At 42.6% G+C, this 24,067-nt stretch overlaps 1 protein-coding gene across 50 annotated transcripts in view; it reads right to left on the bottom strand.

The window, feature by feature from the left end:
* Positions 1-15,390: 15,390 nt before the first annotated feature.
* Positions 15,391-24,067, bottom strand: part of RIMS2 (regulating synaptic membrane exocytosis 2) — a 360,961-nt gene continuing 352,284 nt past the window's right edge. For all 50 annotated transcript variants that reach the window (XM_088675810.1, XM_088675811.1, XM_088675812.1 and 47 more), the window contains 5 exons: positions 21,911-22,052; positions 20,240-20,352; positions 20,019-20,120; positions 18,157-18,296; positions 15,391-17,013 (listed from right to left, as the gene is read on the bottom strand). In XM_088675810.1, coding sequence (XP_088531936.1) covers positions 16,795-17,013; positions 18,157-18,296; positions 20,019-20,120; positions 20,240-20,352; positions 21,911-22,052 — 716 coding nt within the window. In that variant the 3' untranslated portion in view covers positions 15,391-16,794. The remainder of the gene's footprint in view (positions 17,014-18,156; positions 18,297-20,018; positions 20,121-20,239; positions 20,353-21,910; positions 22,053-24,067) is intronic.

Below are 24,067 nucleotides of genomic sequence, written 5' to 3'. Positions count from 1 at the left end.
GTGGTGACCCATGTGGGTATGTATGTAGAGTGGCAGAGGAACCCTCTCTGGCACCTGGGGCGGCGCAGTCCATACGGATTGTGCTTCTGCGGCATCCCGCACATGCGCACTCCGTACGGAATGCCGCATATACACAGTCCGTACGGGCTGCCGCTTATGTGTGGCAGCCGTATGGGCTGCTGCTTGCATGGCGGCCGTACGAGCTGCTGCGCAGCGAGCGGCATCCTGTACAGACTGTGCATGTGCGACAACTGTACAGGATGCTGCACATGCGTACTCCGTACGGGCTGCCACTTGCACAGTGACCGTACAAGCTGCTGCGTGAACAGCAGCCTGTACCGATGGCGTGCGAGTTGCACCCTTACGGACTGCGCGCGCCCTCTGCCGCTCTACAGCTGGGGTTAGGCAGGGGCCATCTTGTCACCCCCCCCCAGAGTGGCACCCGGGGTGGCCCCCGCACCCCCCTTCCTACGCCCCGGTGTATGTAGACACTGCAAAGTGTTCTGAGTTCAGATGAAGATTTGAGGGTAATACATCCTTCTAGGAAGCAGCAGACATGTGACGTGTAAAGCCCGTTATTATCATGGGCAATTAAAGGCACCTGCACAGCTGAGCATCCCGACTGCATCTGCCGTTCTCTCCCCCACCCCTTCCTTTTTTAATGGTGTGCTACATTCGGAGCAATAAATAAGCAGAGCCGAAGCCTCCGCAGCACAAAGCAGCAGCTCCTCTGCATGTGCCTGGGAGTGTGACTGCTGCAAACCGACACAGAGACAGCCAGATAGCGCTGCACGTGTTAAAAGAAGAGGCCGGCTGTGGGATTTGGAAGCATTGTTGTTAGATAACAGCATTTAAGGCAAGCAAGCAAGCATTGCCAGGGTGCTGTTTTCGCTTTGCAGTGCGTCAGGATTGGCAATAATATCAATTACTCCCCCAGTGCAAAACACGAGCCTCTCCAAGGACAAGGGGAAGAGCCTAACTCCATCATCACAGGCAGAGCAAGCAGAGCCCGGAAAAGTAGCTGCTCCCAGAGGGCCAGGCAGGCCAAGGCTGTTTCCAGCTGCTGAGGCCCTGAGAAGTTAATAACATAAATCCAGACTTTAACTCCACACCTTTGCAACACAACGCCACATCATGTGCCCTAGTCCACAGTGGCATTTATGTGTATTATTATTACCATTCCATTTCCATTGTTTGGTCACTTCAAAGGCTTAGTGGCAACCTCTCCCAGTATTCTCACAGCAGCCCTGTAAGGTAGGTTAGGTTAGAGCAGGCATCCCCAAACTGTGGCCCTCCAGATGTTTTGGCCTACAACTCCCATGATCCCTAGCTAACAGGACCAGTGGTCGGGGAAGATGGGAATTGTAGTGCAAAACATCTGGAGGGCCGAAGTTTGGGGATGCCTGGTTTAGAGATACGGTAGTAGCCAGTCCAGAACCATTTGGTGAGAATTGCAGCTTAGCGGGATTTGAACTTACAGCATTCTGAACTCTGCACCACACTGGCTGTCAGGCAGGGGCCACATCCTTCTTTTCCATCACTCACTTGTTTTTGCTAATATGTTCATAGCTGCACGAGACCCAAAAGGTCTCATCTTGCTAATTTGCATGTCCAAAAAGAAAAAGAGAAACTTCAGGGAACAACCTCGCTTAGAAAGACATAGGGGCTGATTTGGTCCACTGATTCCCAGCTGCGGATTACTGCCATATAGCCAGTTAGCCTGTCTTCCTTTCCTCTCAGTCCTTTTCTGCCTGCTAAAGGGCTAAATCTATTATGACCACAGCGTGGTGACCTGAAAACAGCTGGTTGCTCTGTGTTGATCAACAATCTCCTAGCTAGGGCACTTCTTGATGCCCTATTTATTGAGCATTCATCCCAATTTGTTTGCAGGCAGATTAGACTACTGTTTAATGAGCTTTTAATCGGATTTATTTGTGGGAGGCTGGATGACCCTGCAGTTATCCCCCACTTTCCAGTGCATTTTCTTGTAACTCCCCTCACTGTAAAAAGTCTCATCTTTTGGGAAAGTGGGCTTGTTGCACAAGATCTTCCAATGACCTCTAATTGCTCAACCTGAATTTGACGGTATGAGACTGAATCCCACCCAAAAATAGAGACATTCTGGAAGCAGGTTTCGGGGCAGGTTTTGAAAGGGTCAGCTCAGCTCAGCCGGTGAATGCACTACAGCTCTTGTGACGTGCAGTTCTAAAATGTTTATAGAAGCACTTTTACAGTTCTAAACCAACAGAAATGTGCTAAGTGGTGCTTTCAGAAGCATTGGAGTAAATGCAGCTGACAGGCTAACCCTGCAGGTAGGGTGAGAGAAGCTTCAAATCTGCAGAACAATTTGCAAGACAAAGTGGGGCAGAGCGGAGCAGCATATAAGTGAAAGAGTATGATTTATACTTTTTCATAAAGGACACCTTGCTGAGCTTATGCATGCCAGGTTATTTGTGTTACCACCAACACAACTTTCTTAACTCTCACTGCAACTAATCTCTTCTCATTGCATTTTGTTCTTCCCATACCTCCCTTCTTTCTGTTCCTCCAACCATGTGTGTACATATGCCTGCCAGTTTAGGATTGCACTTCATGCATTATGCCATATAATGCTTCTGTCACTCTTAAAGGTGCCACAAGAATCTAATTATGCCCAAGAGTTTCCTTTCATCAGTTAACTTGCTCTTTGGCCCAAGAGCTCTTGGAAGAGCAGCAAGTTTCCTCAGTCTCCCATTCTACCAGTGTCTGCCTACCGAAGGGTGAGAATCCACAGAAACACATGCTATAAGCATAGGTTCCCCAGAAAGGGGCAAAGTCTATAATTTGTAACTACAGGATGCCAACTTATGACTGAACCTCACACACCATGGGCATGGTGCTGAAGAGAAGCAAAATGAGACAATGGCAATTCAGTGTATTGAATGGGGTAATACATTTCAGAAATAACGTCTTAACAGATTGCTTTGTTTGTGCATTTGGCGATGATAGGGTAAAGCATCAGAAAGACACACAGATTTTATTTGTCCACCTTGAGGCTAAATTTCACAGCTTTTATACAGGATCTGACTTGGCTGTGGTGAATGCCAGACATATGGTCTGAAACCTTTCAGAGATTTTTGTTAATGCTTGTCCTTCCATAACACAAGGGGGGGGGGGCGGGACACACACAAAACAACCAAGCCTCCCCGCCCCTGCCACAAACACCCATGGCAAAAAGGGAAAGGGTGGAGTGGAAGCTCTCTACCATAGAGCTCAAGAATAAAAGCATCTACCATGTTATCCTTTCTCATACCAACAAGAGGGGGTTGCCAGTTCCATTTTCTGTTGCACATAGACGCCACCAGTGCTGTTGGGCTAAAGGTGGTATTATTACTGCAGGCAGCTACCAGTTCAGCAGTTAGGTGGCATGAGGACTCAATAGATTCCACATGGTCCTATAATATCTCAGACCTGAGTCAAGCTTATTTGGTATGAGCAACCAGTTACTCCCAGACTGCTTCTTACTATCCTGCATGCCTGCTCTGCCCTCTGATTAAGAGCCACCTGTGCCAATTTTACAATGAACAAAAAGCCAGAGACCCAGGTACAGATCTCCCATGTCTTCTGGATTCCACAGTCTCCCTGTTCCCAGGTCTGGGATGAGAATCACTTCTTTGTATTTGTTTGTGAAGCATATATCTACTTCCCTAGGCCAAGGTTGAGAGGCCTGGGCTTATATGTGCTTGCATTGTTTCAAAAGCAAAACAGCCAGGCTGCAAAAACTGACTGGCTATCAGTAATAGACTTGTTTGCTTCCTGTCTGCCAAGGTGCTGAACATCACAATTATAACCATTATTATTATTATTGTTAATTTAATGCACTAAACTGTTGGCAGGAAGCCCACATGGAGGACATTTCGGTCCTCTTCCTTTATTGTCTGTAGGCTTGTAGGAAATGCCACAAATTAGATTGCTTGGGGATTATATATTATACCCTGGCCAGTGACTGACATGTAGCAGATTTCCTCCTCCTCCACATTAGCTAATGGACTCTAGTTGTACGACAAGCTGCATAAAAGCCACCTCTGGCATTTCCCCTTTCTCACTCCCCATCTTGTATGGGAACCTGCACTGTAATTGGATGTTACACAAGACGTGCATCTTGTACAGAACTCTGCACGCCTATTTCACAGAGGCACCGTTCCAGCTGTATACAAATGTCAAACGAATGGCTGCCAAACAGGGAAGGCACGATGGCAAATCAAGCTGCTGAAGGTACAAACCAAGTTGAGTAAGAATCAAGCAAGTAAACAGCAGCCTCTCTTTAACTACTTTCAAACCCTCTCAGTAGGGGGTGCAGAAGAGGCTTTATCGTTTACGTCTAACGTTTGCTTTAATTTTTCGAAGTCTTTCTCCACAACTGCAACAAAGACAGGCTGCAAGCCTAACCACGTCTCTTCATATGCCTCATTTAACTGAATGGGCTTACTCCCAGGTAATTTGGGTTAACATAAGGTTACCAGGTGTCCCCATTTCCCAGGGACAGTCCCCGGATTTACAAATCAGTCCCCATACAAAATCAATTAAAGTTGAAAAGTGTCCCCGGATTCATTGAAAAAAATATATGGTGACCTTAGGTTAACATTGCAACTCAACAGGGTGGTATTCAACTACTTTTTACTCTTTTGACTAATTCGGTCCATTAATTTCAATAGGTCTACTCTGAGTCCTGTGCCTTGTTTCCTGGGAGTAACTCCAATTGCACTCAGTGTAACTTACTTTTGAGTAGACATGGTTAGGGCTGTGCACTAAGGTTGAAATCCTGTGTTTTTATCTGGGAACTACCAAGAGAGTTCCCACAGATATTCCCCAAAACCAAGAGTGTCTTTAGGAAAGAAGGTGTTTTTTTCAGTTATTTGGGGCCGAGGGAGCAATCCTACACACAAGAAGCTGCTGTTAAGCAAACCAATGTAAATTAAGCCAGCATGAAGCTACACCAGATCCAAACTCCTGTTCAGCTCTGCCTAAGCCTGGCAAAGGGAAAATAAGCTTTTAAAATAAGTGTTTTATGCCCAGTTGCCAGGTCATGTGACTGAGCTGAACAGGCTTAGGATCCAGACTGAGTGTTCCCTCTCTGTTCTGGCCTCCAACGCACACACCCCTTTTTTGGATTTACACGGGCCTCAGATCAACTAGCTTTGGCTGAGCTGAGCTGGGCTGGGCACAATGGCGTTATCTTCAGCTGGGCCAGAGCTGGGAACTTAATGCCAGCTGAGCTGGACACCTGCTGCACCCTAAGCTACTCAAACCAGTGGATCTTGCCATAGGATTGCTTCCTAAATTATTTAATGGTTTGGTAATAGATCAAACATTAGTGTTTAAACACTAATGTGAGCTGAGCACCTTGAAATGGGCACCAAACTGGTTGCACCTAGAAGTCAGGATTCTATTTTAAAGCACAATGCAGAGCCCACAAACTCTGAACTGTGCCCAGTTCTGCACATTATCTATTTGCCACTCACAAATTTAACTTCCAGAATTCATGAGGAATCCTGAAAAATGCAAGCCATACTAACAAGAAGTTTTCCAGCGTGCAGCTGCTGGGTGACCTTGGGCTAGTCACACTTCTCTGAAGTCTCTCAGCCCCACTCACCTCACAGAGTTGTTTGTTGTGAGGGAGGAAGGGAAAGGAGAATGTTTACCGCTTTGAGACTCCTTCGGGTAGTGACAAAGCGGGATATCAAATCCAAATCCAAAATCATCTCTGTCCCAGGTAAAAGGGCGCAGTTAAATCATACATTATATCTGTCTTTGCCCGCCCAGCATAATAAAGCATTAAAAAGTATGCATATACGCATTACGGTAAATATTGTTTCAATTCCAATTAAAAGAGCTGGCTTACCTTAGGCATGCCTCTGGTCAGGTGTGATCCTTCTTTCAAACTTCAGGTGGCAGTCTTCCTTAGTACCACATGGAACCTGAATAAGAATTTATTTAATCTTTGAAAAGTTATTATCACTGGTGAAAGAAAAGGAAACTAAAGATTGCCTATGCCACCATCAACTCTGACTCCTAGTGTGCAGCATCCCTTTTTAACCCACCCCCCATGACCTTACCACAAGTTAGGCTAAAAGAAAAGGAGCAGCTAAAAATCCCTTTTAAAGGTTCCTGTAGAATCTCTATCAGGATCTGCTGCCTCTTAGTCAGGTGACTCCCAGCCACCTACTAATTGGCTTGTCTGCTTAATTGGCTCCTGCTGTACCTTTCATGGGCAGAATTACCAGTGCTCTAGGCTTTGTGCAAAAAACTCCAGCTGTGAGTCGTTTGCCTTGTTGCCAGCATGCCGAAGCTAGTGGTTCTGCTTCGTTGCTCACCTGAGTTTTGAGTCCTGGCCCCTATTATATAAGATTTCTTTTCCCCATCCTCCCCTATATTGCCTCCCTAGAAAGAAAGTGGTGAAGTACCCCTGCATATTCGTTCTGGAGGCCTGTTCTGAACCTGAAACTGTTCTTAACTGAGGTACCACTTTAGCTAATGGGGCCTCCCGCTGCCGCCCCGCAATTTCTGTTCTCATCCTAAAACAAAGTTCTTAATCTGAGGTACTACTTCTGGGTTAGCGGAGTCTGTAACCTGAAGTGTCTGTAACCCGAGGTACAGTACCACTGTATTGCCCATTTATAACAGTACCAATGAAATCCCTGAAGTCTTCTCGATGTGGGCTAGATCAGGCATCCCCAAACTGTGGCCCTCCAGATGTTTTGGCCTACAACTCCCATGCTCCCTAGCTAACAGGACCAGCGGTTGGGGAAGATGGGAATTGTAGTCCAAAACATCTGGAGGGCCGAAGTTTGGGGGTGCCTGGGCTAGGTGGACCACTAGGCTGATCCAGCAGGCAATTCTTACGTTCTGTTACAGGGCGAGCATCCTATCATCGCCCTCCTTTGCTAAAGCATCATCTGTTTCTCTCCATTGTATGAATGGGATGAGAGACAATGAGAACTCCTGCAAAGCAGAAGCTTGTAAGTGCAGAACCATGATGACCATGTCTGGTGGGTGGGGTGTTCTATCCACACTGCATTTCCTGCACTCAGATGTGTGTCTGACTATGCTTTCCAATGAAAGGAACGCCATATGGATAGGCAGCATCCATAGCCAGACATGAATGTGCCTATGCGGACAACATAAAGGTCTTCTGTGGCCAGATTCCTGTGCGCTCTTCTGTCGGTCAGTCTGGATCTCAGGCTGAAAGTATCAAGCAGAAAGCCCCTAGCTTCCCTTCAGCTTACTGCCAGAACATGCTAGCAGGAATGTCTTTCAGCTTGTCAAACCAAAGCTAGGGAGTTCCCTCTGGGTTGCCTTATTTCAGCAAGTCAGTAATACGACGAAAGCATTTGCTTTCAGGAAATAAGTTTCAGTTGCCCCAAGCAAGAATCTTCAACCTGAAAAGTTTTCAGCCTCAGTAAACTGCATTGCTGTCTTTTTGTGCTGTCAGGACAGAGGTACTGTATTAAGAACTCCTGTGGGAAAGGGGTACAGAGAAGTGTAGAGGCCACAGGACCACAGGGCTGATAAACTGGTCAACTTGAACGTACTGATGAAGTGCAGGAGTAATGGGAGGGTGTTTATAGCACTGTGGTGACAGCTGATGAGCAGGTGGGTGTGGCTTGATGAAAATGGCCTCCTCACAGGGCAAACTGGATCCCCTGCCATGCCATGAAGGAAGTTTATTTATAAAAAGCTATTGAATATCCATTGGTTTCTGCCTCTAGTCTAGACTGTATGCAGGTCCCCTGCTTTTTGTGTGTTTTTTATTTTGTTAAGCTAAACAAGAACTATACTTGGGGTGATTATATTTGCCTCTTAGTATTTTTTTCCAGAGGCTAACAATGAATTCACAATTATATCTATGCCAATCTTTCTTCATACTAAACTTTATTATACTTTGTGGAAATGATAATGAATTTCATTCTTACCAAATCAATGTGTTAAATAGATTAAGCTCAGTGTTTAATATATAGGTCTCCTAACCTATCTATAAGGATAGTATTTTCCAGCTTGGAGTTTATATATCTCAAAAGAACAGGCTTTATCTTACAGAATATCCAGTAGAAGCCTTTGGAGAAAATGGTTGGTTGATCTGGAAGTATCTACACTAACAACTAATGATATTAAAGAATGATTAGTGACAGAATCTTTTATGACCAATTTAAGCAATTTGAAGAGAAAGTGGTTGTTAAGAGATATTGATTCAATACTGATTAGAACAAAAATATGAAAACTGAAATTGAAAGATGATCAGGTTTTACATAAAAATTAATTGTACTGAAGAACTCCAGGCAGAACAAAAACAAAAAAAAGGGAGAGGAAATAGATTCTTAAGGAGAAGATTCAATACAAGTGGGATATATCTTTTAAAACAATATTTTGATTTAGGCATAAGTGGTATACAGTTAAACAATGCCATCTTACATCCATAACTATCAGGAGGGCTTCAAAAGATGAGAGCAACAGTCACGTAGAGAAGTTGTTAGCTTTCCTTGTACTTGAACTAAGTCACTACCTAATTCTTCTAGTGTTTATTGAATTTTGAGCAGGACACTGTAGAATCTGGTCTCTTAATCTGGTCCACAGCCTACAGCAGAAGACAGACAGGCCCATCCCACAGGCTCATAATCTTCAAACTCTAAGGATCAGGCCACATGAAGCTATATAATCTATAAGCAGGATTCCTGACATTGAAATCAATGTCAGTTACTTCCAGGTAAATGAGATAAGGGTCCTGGCAAGCACCCTTTCTGCTGCATTTACTGATGAAAGAAACCTCTTCAGCAAGGCACTTGAAACAGGATTTTGCTTCTCTCCCTGCTTAGCATTTAATTCCACAGCACATGCTTACGCTATATTTTTCTTTAATGGCTGCATTCTTTCTGCTTGGAGTCAAGCTGTGTTAGTAGGCATAAGCTCAACATATGAGGCCTGCAAATAATGTGCTGGTAAACCCAAATATGTTATTGCAGAAAGAGCTGATCTGAATGTTCAGAATGATGAAAATTTCAGTTAGGAATCTCAATCATGCTTCTGCATTCCCATTTCTAAGCTGGGCCTTGTGTTTCAGAGGTCATCTGAAGCATGGATTTTGCTGTAATGATTTCCTGCTTTACAATCAGATATTCAGCAGAGCAAATTTTTCACACTTCTGAAAACCCCAGCTTTGATGCACAGACAACACACATATATTATGGGGTGGGAAAGCCCTGGCATGTGAGCCAGATACAGTGGATGAAACCTGGGTTCTTCTCTAAATCCCCTGCTGACCACCAGCTGTTTGATGTTGTACAAAGTGTGCAATTGCCGCTCCTTTCTTTGCAATAACAGGGGGAGTGGAACGACTAGGTTGAGAAGCAGATGTGTGTTTCTTGCCAATATGCCCAAAGTCATCCATGAGTTTTGCAAATACAGGCATGCCATTTTTCAGCATTCAACTGCATTTTGAGGTTTGAGGCTTTGTATAGATGTAAGGCAGGACTTGAAATTCACATCTGCATTGGCTGCATTTGCATTCCTCTGCTGGGGCTTGGTGAGGCGTTTCAAAACCCTTTCCTTTTATTTTACAAAAAAAGAGGTTAGGGGTAAAGGGAAGGTGAAACTGGGGCGTGCCTGTTTCAGTAGGAAATAGCTCTCTGGGTTTGCCTTAGTGAGAGAGATTGTGTGTGTGTTTTAAGGGTACACGGCTGTGTGAGGGCCTGACCACACCCTATTTACTTACATAGACATTTCTATATCCTCCTGTTAAGTATGTCCTCAGAGCTGTTCAAATTAAAAGCCAGCAAAATATAAAGTACAATCACAATTCTAAAGCAACCAATCACTTTTGGGGTCTGGGCACACCCACTATTTGAATGTGGCCCCCAACAACTTTCCACAGAAAGCTTTCTACAGCCCATGACTTCTGGTGAGGTCAAGGTAGTTGGGGGAATCCACTCAAGGTCAATTCCTTAAGTTAGTCCCATCAGTCTCCCTTTTAAATGAGAACTAATTATATTTTATTTGAAGTAGGCTTCTCTTCGGATGGATCTATACATTCAGTAGTCTTACCACACGATACAATTTTGCCACCCCCAGTCACACGGAGCAGTCACTTGATGTTTGAAGGGCGTATGGTTGCGATGTCCTCTGTTTAATGATGATCAGGTCAGAGGAGCTGAAGGAGAAATGGTTTTATTACAGAACTGCTTATAGCAGGCCTTCTCTCCTTCAGCTGCCTTCTCCCTCTGCTTCTAGACCTGCCTGCTGCTTGGGCCTAACTTCCTGAACTACCTATGGGAGGTGCCCTTAAAGGTATACTCACATTTATCCTTAGCAGAACTGCATTGAACCCTTTTGCGCTGTTCATATGGATCCTGCAGCATGACAAAGGCAAAAAATAGGTCAGTTGAAACTACTAGCTGTGACTCATTGACATCTGGGCATGACAAATTGACAAATGACGCAGCAGAAGTAGGTTGAAAGAACAGGCTTCACGAGGCTGTGTCAGAGCTGCCTCTGCCGATTCCTGTTATTGGGGGAGTTTGTTTTTCCCCCGTTTGTAATTTCAGCTGTTGGTGGCAGCTGCAGAATTCTACTTGTTGTCATGAATTAAATGGCAGCAGAAGCACTTACTGCACAGTTAGCCAAGTTCACTCTACTGCAGTGTTATCCAACAAAAAGGAAACGAATGCAAAATCAAGCAATTGCTGTCCTAATTGACCAGCACATTAGCTTGCGATGTACCAGAGAGCAGTAAATAAAAAGGTTGCCATTGTCATTGCATATTCCTGACCTGAACACTACAGTTAAGGTGCTGACCCCCTAACTCATGGAAGGAATGCGTGAGGGGACTTGTCATGTAGACTAGCTCCACTACACTGGCAATCTGCACAACAGCCACAACTCCCACTGCCTGTGCGTTTGGCTGGGGTGAGAAGGTGCTCCACACCTATGTCCTGATGAATGTGTGCACAGCTCCCCTGCTCCCCAGAATGGGCCAGGGCCCCTCCTTGCCTGCAGCTCTGTGTATGTACACCTCGGTGTCCCCAGAGCCCTTTCTGATGTGCTCCAAATCTGTGGGTGGCAGGAGGGCATGTCTGCCAGGGGCGGGGATGGATCCATTTCATGCAGCTCTGTGATCTCAACCTGTTCTTTCAGCATGTTGGGGTATTGCCTGGATTCTCAATAGCTCTACAGTTTCGTGGTTTACAATTATAGGAAGGAAAGAAAATGTTATCTCGGAAATCTTTGCAACATTTCTGTGAGGTGGGCCAGCGTTATCCAGTGGTATGTTATGTTTTGCATATGCACTGTTGTAAACTGCTTTAATACTGATGTCCTTTAAAACTGATTTTATATATGCTGCTGTTTTAATGGTCTTTATAAATGCAACTGTTTTATATATGTTATATTTTAAATCATTTTGGGATGCCTCATGGGAAGCTGTTCATAAATAAAATAAGGAACAGCAGCGACAACAGTTTGTGATCAGCTTCTCATGGTGGAAAAGGAAGTGAGGGGAGATATTGCAGCAATTTCTGCAGAAGCACATTGTGCTCTCAACCCCATAGGGGTGTCTTAAAGTGCCTGAGCCTATTTATTAGGCCTGCTTTCCAAGATGGGATTTTTCAGCTCTGGGGCAGCTGTGTTGTTGCCCAACTCAGAGAGGAGAAGGTGGGAAGCTTGATCAAGAAATTAGAGATCTCCTCAGGCTTCCAGTAAGAAGATGCACCACTACTTCTAATGTAACTTAACTGTTTTATTTAAAAATAAAACTCAATGCAGGCCTAGAGACTCCAACAACAGTTAGCCATTACATCAGTAACACCAAAACCAATTCGGGTTCCTTCTGTTTCCTCCTGCGCTGCCTTTGGAAATAGGCAGATGGGCCCTCCAGCAGCTATTAACTTTTAACTGTCCTAGTACTGTTATTATTATTTTGTGTTTGTTTTCACGGTTTATATATCACTTAAATGTCTAACACAGGGGTTCCCAACAAAATTTTCTCGAGGACCCCTCATCGAGCCGCTATTGTGACAAGGACCCCCATTAATTCCTAATCCTAAATTTAAAAAGTGAGCGCGCGCCAGGGAGGAGGGAGGGGAATGGAGAAGACAGGGTACCTGCGCAGTAGCGCACAAATGAAGCCGACGCGTGCAAAGCGTCTTGGGGAGGTGAGCATTTAGAATGCGCGCGCTGCCTCTTTGCAAAACAGTAGTGTTTGTAAAGCGCTACCTAACGGCATACAGCAGAACTACTGCCTCTATCTAATTCTAGTTTTGTGCTAGACTCTGCTCAAAAAATCTGTTATCATACGAAATATATTTAATATATTTGTAATATATTTTTTATTCTAATAGCATCTTGCGGACCCCTCTGGCATAGCTCACGGACCCCTGGGGGTCCTCGGACCACCTGTTGGGAACCACTGGTCTAACAAACGGTGTGTGAAAAACTCAATACAGTGAAAGTAATGACCGTTCCCCATATAAAAGGGGTGCACATTGTGTGGTCGCGCGTAGCACCCTGGGAGCCTCAGGCAGCCCCCAGCAGTTCGGAGGCTGGCACCACCTTCCCGGGCTGGATACCTGTGATCTCCGCCCACACAGCCAGCCGTCCAATCCAGCCGGGGCAGCTGTTGCCAGGGTGGGATTGGCCAGGTAGGAGGAGGTAACTATCCAGTGCTCACAGCAGAAGGAAAGTTAAAATAATAAAATCAGAATTCAGCTAAATGCCCGCTGGAATATGTATTTCAACAGTCTCCTGTAGTTTACCATTTGATTTGAGTCATTATTATTATTATTATTATTATTATTATTATTATTATTATTACTGTATTATTATTCTGACCAGCAATTCTATGCAAGATCAGTGTTTCAAAAACATATATTCAGTAGCAAAATCCTTGCTGACCTAGCCTATAGATACCTAAGCAGCATATGTAGTAGTCTGACATAAGAATTCTTCTAGGAATACTGCTGAGACGGGGATAGCAGTAACTGCCAGATCAACACACCTCTAGAAGGGTGTTCATTTATGCATGAAACAGTATGATACTATTTAGCTTCCAGCCTGCTGTATCTGATTGAATAACAATAGGAAGGTTGCTGCTTGCATAGAAGCAAAACAAGGTCACTAAACATGTTCTTAAAACACTTACAACAAGCCCACACTGCCATGACTCTAGGTAGGCTGTATTATGCATGTTGCTTCTAGTCACATGCTGCATTCTCTTCCATCACATTGTGTAAATTTATACACAGAACACTAAGGCTTAGCTGATTTGACAGCCATAGAAGTTTTTAATCAGCTCCAAGTTTGTTCTTTAGCTCTCTGTGCATGCTGTTTAGTTATCCCAATTATTGCACATTATTAAGCTGTACATATTAGAAATAATTTGTGAGTTTATTTAATGAGCCTTCCACATCACTGTCATTAGTTCCAAGACCAATTATCTGCAGTTATGTCTGCACTTTAAAGAAACTGCCACACGACTGCAGAATCACCATCTCATGAATAACACATGCTGATATTTCAAGACTTCAGAGCAGTGCTTCCCAAACTTGGGTCGCCAGCTGATGTTGGACTACAACTCCCATCATACCTAGCTAGCAGGACCAGTGGTCAGAGATGATGGGAATTGTAGTCCAAAAACAGCGCAAGACCCAAGCTTGGGAAACACTGCTTTAGAGCAACCTTTGAAAAGGTAGATACCAAAGAACGGACTTCACAAGCTCCACAAAAGTGAGAATGGTGTTAGAGGACATCAGTGCTCCCACCCTCTTCAATGGGTCTTGCACAGGTGGGGGAGATGAGAAAAAGAATCACTTACAAATTCTGTAAAGAAAATGTTTTATTTAAAGTGTTAAATACCATCACCAGAATGAATTTGATTTACATTAGTTGGTGTTCATTAACAGGCCTAACCTGCCCTTTTCTCCCCCAATGTCAATTCCCTTTGCTTTTAAAACAGACTATGTACAAGACAGCTGTGGTCACTGGAAGAGTGCTATTTACATGACTAAATTATAAGTAGAGTTGCAGACATGTGAATATCTTAAAAAAATACAATCAACTTTTAAAATAAATACTGCATAATGACCAAGTATGTACAGACTTTCCATACGGTCATGTCCTTCTTGTCTCAAATAGAAATAATTTAATAATAGGAATATGCATAAAAGAATGCATTGACTGCATGTCACAGTATCAGGAAGAGAGTCATAAGTCTTAAAAAAATGGTTTTACTCCTAAGGGATAATGCAAAGGTATGTCTTTAGCATTCATGGGTTGCCATATACAGGTGAATAAAATAATTTAATCACCAAAATTTTACCAATCTTCTTTAACTTAATACATGTAAGTTTGGCGAGGGAGCAGTCGTTCCACTCTAGTAATTTCTTGTGGATGCAAGTGGATGCATGGAAATCCCATCAGCAAGTGCTTCTCCCTTCATTTCAGAAGAGAAGCAGCTCCATACCAGAGTTTTCCCCCACTGGTATACGGAGGGAATTCTAAATTGCTGCATGTGTGCAAATCACCAGACATTTTAGCATCTGTGTCCATGGTGCTTGCGCATGGTTCATGAATGTACTTGATGGACTGTGCTCATAATTTTGATTTATGTCAAACTGTACCATATAAAAGAAAAGGCCTTAGAAGGGACACCTATTTTTTACTTTTGCCATCCTGTGATGCATGTACATTTTGGGATAACACTACAGATTTTTCATACAAAATCAGAGTACTTGTGTGCATGGCCTTAATTTAAACAGTGTATATTCAAATATTATTGCAACACTTAGACATTAAACAATAGGTATGTATTAAAGGCATCTAAAGACACAGAGAAAAGGATGATGGACTTGAACATTAACAAGTTACATTCCCTTTCATCAGGAAATAATAAGAGATCTGGACTTAGAATACCCCCACCTTTCCATCCCTCCTTCCAGTGGTACTAAATTATCTGATACATAGGAGACAGATGTGTATATTTCTTCAAATACATGTGGTATCTGCATTTAGGCTCTTGGTGATGGTGTCAACAAATTAGTAAATTGCATGTACTTTATTTAAGGCGTTTAAAAATCAGCAGGTGAAATCCTGCCATCACTTAGGGCATGTAAATACCACTAATTGAAAGACAGATGCAGGATTGCAGTTTGAATTGTGACTTCTAATGTCAGGCTGATATTCACTGATTTGCCATCACAGTTTATAAAAACTGAACAGAACAGCTTATTTGCTATTTATTGTGACCCTAAATGGGTAATAATTTGTTTGGCTCAGTGCAAATTATAAGATGCTGATATTTAGCAAGACTAACATCTTGTGTTTCTTTAAGACCATCCAGAAATGATAGTTCAAACTTTGAATGAATGATGCTGGTGCTGAAAACAAATTTATTGAAGACATTTTACAAATGGCCACATGATTCCAGTATTTTGCTGTAGAATTTAATTTGAAGGTGACAAAAAAAGAAAATAAGTTTCCATGCACTGTACAATAAACTGCAAAAAGTTCAAATTTTTTATCAAATACATGCTGAATTATTGTAATGTATTCCCCAAGCCATGTTGCAAAATTCTTTTCAACATGCTTGAAAAAAGTTCTTAAACAATATTCTTTTCCTCTCAAAGATTTCAGAAATGCAGAATCATCTGCAACCCTGAACCAAAAATGGGGCATGAGAGTAGTTAAGTCAAAAAGTAGCGGTTTCAGAGTATAATTATCATCCTGGGAGGTAGGAAGGGAATGAGAGAGCAAAAGGAGGGAGGTGTAGACAAGAAGGGGGAAAGAAGTATACAATTTGCACATATCGTTGAACTTTACAAGGCTTGTACCTTTTACATTTAAATAAATTTAATATATTACACTTATTTCTTGTCACATAAACGTAATTTTAAATATTTGCTAGAAATTATTTATTTTTCATTTATGTCTGCCAAAACACAGACCATGATTGGTTTAAAGAATGATAAACTTGGTGTGTCTTACCACCCTGTTGCATCCTCTCCCTTTTAAAACCATGCACTAGTGAAATTTATTTTTAAAAATAATATAAATTGTTGAAAATGGCTGATTTATTCTTTTTTTTTTTTTGCAAGTTGCAGCCCCAAGAAAATAATTTAAGTGTTCAGCATAATCTGTGTCCATGCAAAAAAGTTTCTTTAATTTCATACAGTACAGTATAGCCACAGAATTTCATTTTTCAGAGTCCACACGCTGGAGTTGACTCCAGCAGTAGCTGGAGTTAGGAAGCCTGCCACCCCAAGACTTCAACCTTTCTGATAAGGCAAGGTTCCTCTGCAAATAACTGCTATGACAGCTGGCGTTCCTTTAATGGCTCTTTTCTTCCCTCCTCCCGATTGTGGCATAGTTTCTTTGGGTAGCTCCATATTTCTGTGGCATAACCAGGCTTGGGTGGGGACGAGGAGAAGGGGCAGATAAAGAAAAGGGAGCAAGAAAATAGATGTGGCATTGAAAGGGATTCTTGTTGCATGAGACAGCTTGATTCTTTTAGTTTAATCCATGGCTTCAGATTGGACTAAAACTTGAGTGTCACTGAACTCCAAACCATTCAGTTCTTTCCAGCTCCACTCCTTCACCTGAGGACTTCCTTTAGAGCACAATGTGTGCAACTTCCTCTGAGAACACAGGATCGCTTTTATAGCCCTAGAAACAGGCTCCGAAGACACAACATTAAGCATGCAGTGTTACCAGGGTTTGCGACCTGTTAAAATTTTTTTTGTAACGCTGGTTGCTATGACAACAGTTTCACAGCTGCTATGAACGAGCATAAGAAGGTCCTGTTGAACTTTCAAGAGACGACTGGGAAGCCCTTCTTGTAAGAGGGGCTAAAGTTGGATCTACTAGGGATGAAGGGGGGAAAAGTTTGAACCAGCCAATCACCATATTGGATAGTTCCAGTTCGTCTAAAAGTATCTGTGCCACTCCCATAAAGGATTTGTGATCCATGCGTCCATAGTCTCCCCACACGATAATCTGTAGAGTAAAAAAAGAAGACCTAGGTTTTAGGAGCAGGGTGAAATGAAGTAGATTCTTCACGTCAATTAACAAGATGATGTAGAATCAACAAATGGGAAGTTTCAGAATCTTGCCATTTCCTAAGCTGAATGATCTGACAAATGGTGTCCTTGCTCAGAGAGACCAATCAGGATCAAGAATCTCAAAACCTGAGCTGGGCTCCTAATCACTGTGCATGGATCCAAGTGCTGTTATTCTGGGACTCTTCCCTTGTTAATCTTCCGACTGAGGTCCCTCAAACTCCAGATAACCCTGACTTTTGGAATCCAGGTTGTGGCAAAAATAGCCTCAAATGCCTCATTTTTATTCTACTTCATGTACAAACAAGGATTTACACACACACCCCTTGGAGCTGAGCCTGATAGAATTTCAACCCCTCTCTTCACTGTTTAAAGCAGCTTGATATGAACATGTATTTGGAAGTAAATCCTACAAAATCCAGCATGTGTTTGGTTTATGAGTTATCTGCTACCATGCTGTGCATAGTGTTAATAACCTGTCCTGAGATCAAACTTAAATTTTGCCATAATTTCTGATTTTCTTCAAATCTGCTTTCCACCAAAGTTCACAGAATACTAAGGCACTAATACTAGAACAAGTAGGAATTGAGGAGCTGCTTGGCCACATATTAACAGCAGCAGCTTCCTTTTGTTATAGAGGGGTGCGGAATGAATCCCTAATTGCCAGCATAACATTTTCAATGATAATCTATTCGTTTCTTGGATTTAGCTCTCAGTTTGTCTCAGCAGAAAGTGCACAGAATATAAAGCCATCTCACTCAAATTATACGGAATATCAAACACAAGGTGCATCTTCTTGATAGAAATAAATAAAACACGAAGAATGATAGCACCTGCTATTCATTATTCATTACCTGGCTATTTGCTCTTAAAGATTTGTTGTGTTAGTAAGATGGGATACAATTCAAAATTAGTGTTGCAGGAAAATTCTAATCTGCAGATATTTAGTTTAGAATAATAGAGACTTTAAGAGGCAGCTATGTGAGAAAGCAGCATAAGGGAGCAGTCAGACTTAGGCATTTCAGTTAATGATGCTAGAATGGAAGGGTTTTAGATATGCATGGCTAAGGGTGCAAATTACCTGTAAAACTTTCCCTTGGGGACTTTCTTCAAATGACAACAGCTGCTGGTAAAGAGGTTCCAGCGTTTTTCTTGCCACCTTTGTTTTCTTTTTGGCTATACAGACTCCATTTTCTAATAGATACACCTTTACATACGGTGCTTTGGGGAGAAAAATATAAAGATCAGTTAGTCACCAGTTTTTGCACATTACCTATGCAGTTTTAGCACCTTATGCAAAATCCTGACATTTAACTGATAAATACTTTAATTAAACACACTCTCATACATTTCATTTATGAGCATTTATTTCCAAGGCATTCTGGATAGCCAGCCTGCTTCGTTTTTCTCCCTCCCTTGGCACTATGAAGCAAATACGGTATGTTTATTTATTTGTTATATTTTGCAGTCTTTATTGAAGAGTTTTCTATACACTATATAGTAAACAGCCTCAATAATTATTCATTTAATTGAGAAAATAGTAATACAACTGTAACCATAAAACATAAAATAGTCAATTATTATTGTTTACAGCTTCATCCTGGCATGACTGGCAATTCTGATTTTCGAGAATTAATGACACTATTGCTTCATGGCAGAATAAAGGAAAGAGGGCAAGTTTGTTGTGATTTTCAGTATTAAGAAAGGCAGTTACAGTCGTACCTTGGAGGTCGAACAGAATCCATTCCAGAAGTTCGTTCGACTTCCAAAACGTTCAGAAACCAAAGCACAGCTTCTGATTGGGTGCAGGAAGCTCTTGCAGCCAACCGGAAGCCGCAGAAGCCCGTCAGACGTTTGGGTTCCAAAGAATGTTCACAAACCGGAACACTCACTGGGTTTGTGATGTTCGGGAGCCAAAACGTCTGAGTACCAAGGCATTTGGGATCCAAATGTACAATTGTAATGAAATTCTAGATGCATGGGAACCTATACTGGCTGGTAGTGGTACTCCAAGGTTTCAGCTAGGAATCACTCTCAGCCCTACTTTGAGATGTGTGGGATTGAACCTGGGACCTTCTGCATGCAAAGCAGATGCTCTACCACTGATCTACAGCCCTTTCCCAATAGGGGAACGTAAGAACTTTAACAGCAGCCTAGCTGAATCAGGCCAAAGGTCTACTCCAGCATCCTGTTCTCAGACAGGACAACCAGAAGGAAAGCCTGCAGGTGGAACATCAGTGGAATAGCACTAACCCAACATTTGTCACACTCAGAATAGACTTATGCCCATTGATTTCGGTGGGTCCACTTTGTGTATGCCTAAGGGGTTATCAGTCTAAGAGTATTTTTATTTGGAGTTATTTAGACCCTGTCTACTACCTGAGATCCTGGAGGTAGTCTACAATGTATTTAAAATGCAATAAAGTAGTTATGAGTTACTGGGGGGTGAAGGGAGCAGCAGCGGAAAACATGTATTTGTTTCCTCTCAGTCCTCAAATGTTTCAGCATCATTCTGCAGCTGAAAGAGCTGCCAAAGCTGCAAGGCTAAGTTCCTCACATTGGGCAGCTGCTGTTCAATCTACCTCCAAATTGAGAGAGCAAGGGTGTTAGAAATCTTCCTCCAGTCCTCAGATGTCGCTCTGCTGCGGAATCTATGAACCTTAGCTGGTCTCATAGGAAATCACCCTGTTCCATAATAGTAAGAACTGCCATACGTTTGCCCATTGATTACGTGGGTCGATGCTACATAGTTAAAATACTTCTACATTTAATATATGAAATTGATATATCAGAGAAGTTGGAAGGTTCAATTAGTCTACTTTTAAAAAATAGTTGTATAGAGGTGGCCTATGAGACAAGCCTTTGGCTATTGTGGCTAAAATAGTTTCTGAACCGGATTCATGTGCTCCCACAGTGCTTGGGGTTCAAGTGTATTTCTCTCACCTGGCAGTGTCTTTGAACCTGGTTTTACAACAAGGCCTCGGGCTCGTATTATTTCCACCTCCAACTGTCCCTTTTTGTCCACCATTCCAAGCTGGATATCACCTAAGGAGGAAAAGAAAAACCCAAGTATTGCAAATTAAGGTTACACTGAAGTACGGTAATTAATGGGAAACCATCTTTTCCCACCAATTGCAGCCGTATAAACAAAATTAATTTCTTACCCATTGCTGGAGTTGCCAGTGTTTGGCGACCAACAAGCTGTGCAGGGCCAAGTCCATCCAGAAAGTCACTGAACTGGCTGTCCGCAGCCAATCGCACACCAGGAAAAATTAAACTAATGGGAAAACAACCAATTTTTTTTTAATAACAAGTTTCTAAATAATAAAAACAAAGCTATGCATACTGTATTATGAACCTGCCTACAACAGGGTATCCACTTACATATATGCATCAACAAACAGTAGTAAGTTTAGGCACTGGTGACACCAAGATTGGATTACTGCAATGCACTTTATGTGGAGTTTCCCTTGTCTGCAGTTATTGCAGAATGCTGTGGCTCAGTTACTGACAGGAGTGAGGCCCTGTCGGCATTTAACACCTCTACTCAGAGATCTGTACTGGTTGCCTATTTGCTATTAGGCCATGATCAAAGTGTCACTATTAGTATATAAAGCCCTTAAGCTTGGGACTAGTTTACTCACAGGATCACCTTGCCCCATTTATGCCCACTTGTCTGCTTCAAGCTGTGGAACTGGCACTGTTACGGGTGTGACACAATACCCATCCCATAATTTTAAGAAACTGATATTTTAGCGAGAGCACCCCCACTTTGGAACTCCCTGCCTACTAACGTCAGGCATTTGCCTTCACTGTATTTTCAGCACCTATGAAAATGTTGTATTTGGGCCAGCCCTATACAGACTTGTGGAAGTTAACAGGTTTTATATCTTTTTAGCTGCTGTTGAATTTAATCATCTTTTGAATATTTTAAATACCCATTTTTTTACTTTTTTAAATCAATAAGTTTAATGTTTTATTCATTTAAATCTTTGTAAACCACTTAGAGGTATACAGATTTTCAACCAGGGGCAACCCGGATTCCAGGCTGTAACTACCAATAATAATTAATTTTCTAATCCAAATGCAATTTTGTTTATGGCAGAAAAATTACCTTTTATACCTCTTAGGCATCCATTCTTTGACTGCATTATTTGACTAGCCTGTCTGACGTAAAACCAAATGTTTCTAGCTTTGTTTCTGAAAAGTAGACATGATTCTGGAAGTTCAAGTGTATGGCTTAATCAAGTGCTACACAAATTTTGTTACATAACTAAACCAACCGTTATGGGCATATGTATAATATGAACTATTGCATCTGTGATGTCCAAACTCAGCAAATATCACCACTTATTCCTAAAACATGAAAAACCCTCAAGGTACTCCCACAAAATCTGTATAACTTACATCCTTGACCACTGCTCTTGCTGGTCAGGGCCAACAGAGTTCAACAACACCTGGAGCCCCAGAGCCCCCTTCCCTTGATACAAACACACCACAGGCATATATTAACTATGTCCTTCCTTTATGTGCATTCTCCTATAAGAGAGGAGGGCACACTACAAGCAACGGCCATTTTACACTTGTTCAATGTACATGTGATCATGCACATTGCTGCAACCTGGAAATGACCAGAAAAAGGTGTGTGTGTGGAGGGGGGTGTAACGGGGAGGGCTTACACATGCTCCGCTGACATGTGTGGGGGCCAGGAATGCAACCCCTGCACAAATTGGGGATTGCCCAGCATGACAAACAATCTGCAGTAGAAAAAGGAATCAGTGACGCTTGGTTTCTTTCCAAAGATCAGAACTTTATAACGAACGTCTCGGACTTACTTCCCCTCTGAGCTGTAACTGTTCATGCTGCCGTCTGTGGATTCCCGGCTGGCTTGACGTGTCATCCAGTTTCTCATCTCCACAGCCAACCCAGTTTCTGTGCTTCTCTGGACTGTGCTCTTTAACTTTTTGCCACCTGCTTCTAAAGAAATATAATGAAATGCTTAGTAGTATCGCATCTCTACAATAAACAGAATACCTGGAAGAGAATGACATAATCCCTATTGTGCCAGCGTCTTTTTTTTTTTGGAAATCATATTTTTAAAAACTATAGTTGTACCCTTGTGCAACTGAATTACATCACAAATGCTTAAAATATAGTGGTTCTATAACTTAAATGCTTTTGATGGGAACAATGAGAGGGAACATGAAAGGCTGATCTTGGAACATATCAAACTCCTACAGTTAACCAAATGTATACTGTATGCATGAAAATAACTTTGCTTAGCGACCATTTCCCTCCAAAATTTGCACTGAAGCAGCATTGTCAAAACCAAAATTTATCATGGCAGCCATTATAATAACCATTGTATTTTACTTCTATTTAGCCAATGCACAGCTCAATTTTGTACATGTCTACTAAGAAGACAGAGCCATTGAGCTCAAATCTTAACTAACCATTTGAAGCTAACACTCCCAAAAAATTGAAGTAGGATGTGTATACAAACATGTCAGTTGTCACTTGAATTCATTTGTATTTGTATGCTTTCTCCTCCATGTTGTCAGGAGTATGGGCAGGAGTCATGCTCTGGGGCCTGTAGTGCTTTGCAGGACTGGGGCCTGCCTCAGCTTGTGCTGGAGAAGCAAGGAGTGGCCACTCGGGTGAGGCCTCAGCTTGTGCTGGAAAAGCAAGGAGTGACCACTCAGGTGAGGCCACTTGATACCTCACTGCAGGTGGCACTCCTGGTGGCAGGAGCTGGGAGGGATAAAAGCTCAGCGTTTCCCTTCAGCTCTTTGCCACAGCAACGCTATCCCTGCCTGGTTGCATCTGGCCTCTTGCTCCTTGGACCCTCGCCTTGTCGACGCCTTGATCCTCGACCCTTGGACCTTCGCCTTGCTGACTCCTTGCTCCTCGACCCTTGGACCTTTGCCTTGCCAACACCTTGCTCCTTGACTCCCAGACCTTCGCCTCTGCCTTGCTCCTTGACCCTGTGACTGCCTGCTGCTGGACCCTCAGCCCTGCACCTGCTCCTGCTTCTACACCACCATCTTGCCTCTGGTCCTGACGTCCTCAGACAGGGCTTCAACCGCCCGCCGACCGGACTGTGACACATGTATTCTAAAATCAGCATGACCAAAGCTCAAAAGACTTTACAGTCAATTTGTTTCATTATTATTGTTTTAATATGGTGAAGAATATGGTGAAGATGTGTGCAAAATGGCCGCCGCCTGTACTCAACAATGTTGCAAAAGAGATTAGTTGGCTTGGCAACTATATGAATTGAACATGCCCAAGCACAAGCACTGGACATGACACAATTGGTGACAAAATCTGCAAATGAAAAGGCAGGCAACGTGAGATTTTGATGTGCCTGATATCAAAACTTTTGTGTGCTAAATGATTTTCTTTGTATTTGAGAAAGATTATCAGAGACACTTGTATTTCTTATTATTGCAATTAAATTAGTGGTTTCAAGTTTTGTGCTTTTCATTTTTTTTCTACAAGACTTCTTTTTTTAAATCAAAATTAGCAATTGGGGGGCAGGGAAGGATGCAAGTAGCTAGCCTTGCCCTGGATGCAAAAGAGCCTGGGACTGGCACTGGGGGCAGGGAACTCATGGCCTCCAGATGTTGTTGGACTGCAAGTCGCATCATCTCTGATTGGCCATGCTGGCTGAGGGTGATGGTTCCTTGCCCCTGCCTAGAGCATATGTGCTCTGGAGGTTGGGTTCTTCACATGATGTCTCAGAACACTGCTGTGTGTATGTCTGCACAAAGGCCACAGAGAAGTAAAGCTCAGCTGACCTGTAATCAAAGCATAAAACTGGGCAGAAAAAAACCCTGCTAGCCTCATGCAGGTCAGCTGTGAGAGTCAACTCTTAATGCAATATTTGCAGCAGGAACAGATCAAGGCTGCACATCTGTACACACATACTTCAGAGTAAGCCCCACTAAGCAAAATTGGGCTTACTTCTAAGTAGGCATGTATGTGATTCA

The sequence above is a fragment of the Zootoca vivipara genome, chromosome 8 (assembly GCF_965207765.1).
Source record: "Zootoca vivipara chromosome 8, rZooViv2.hap1.1, whole genome shotgun sequence".
In the NCBI taxonomy this organism is placed as follows: Eukaryota; Metazoa; Chordata; class Lepidosauria; order Squamata; family Lacertidae; genus Zootoca; species Zootoca vivipara.
This window is presented reverse-complemented; position numbering and strand designations above follow the sequence as displayed.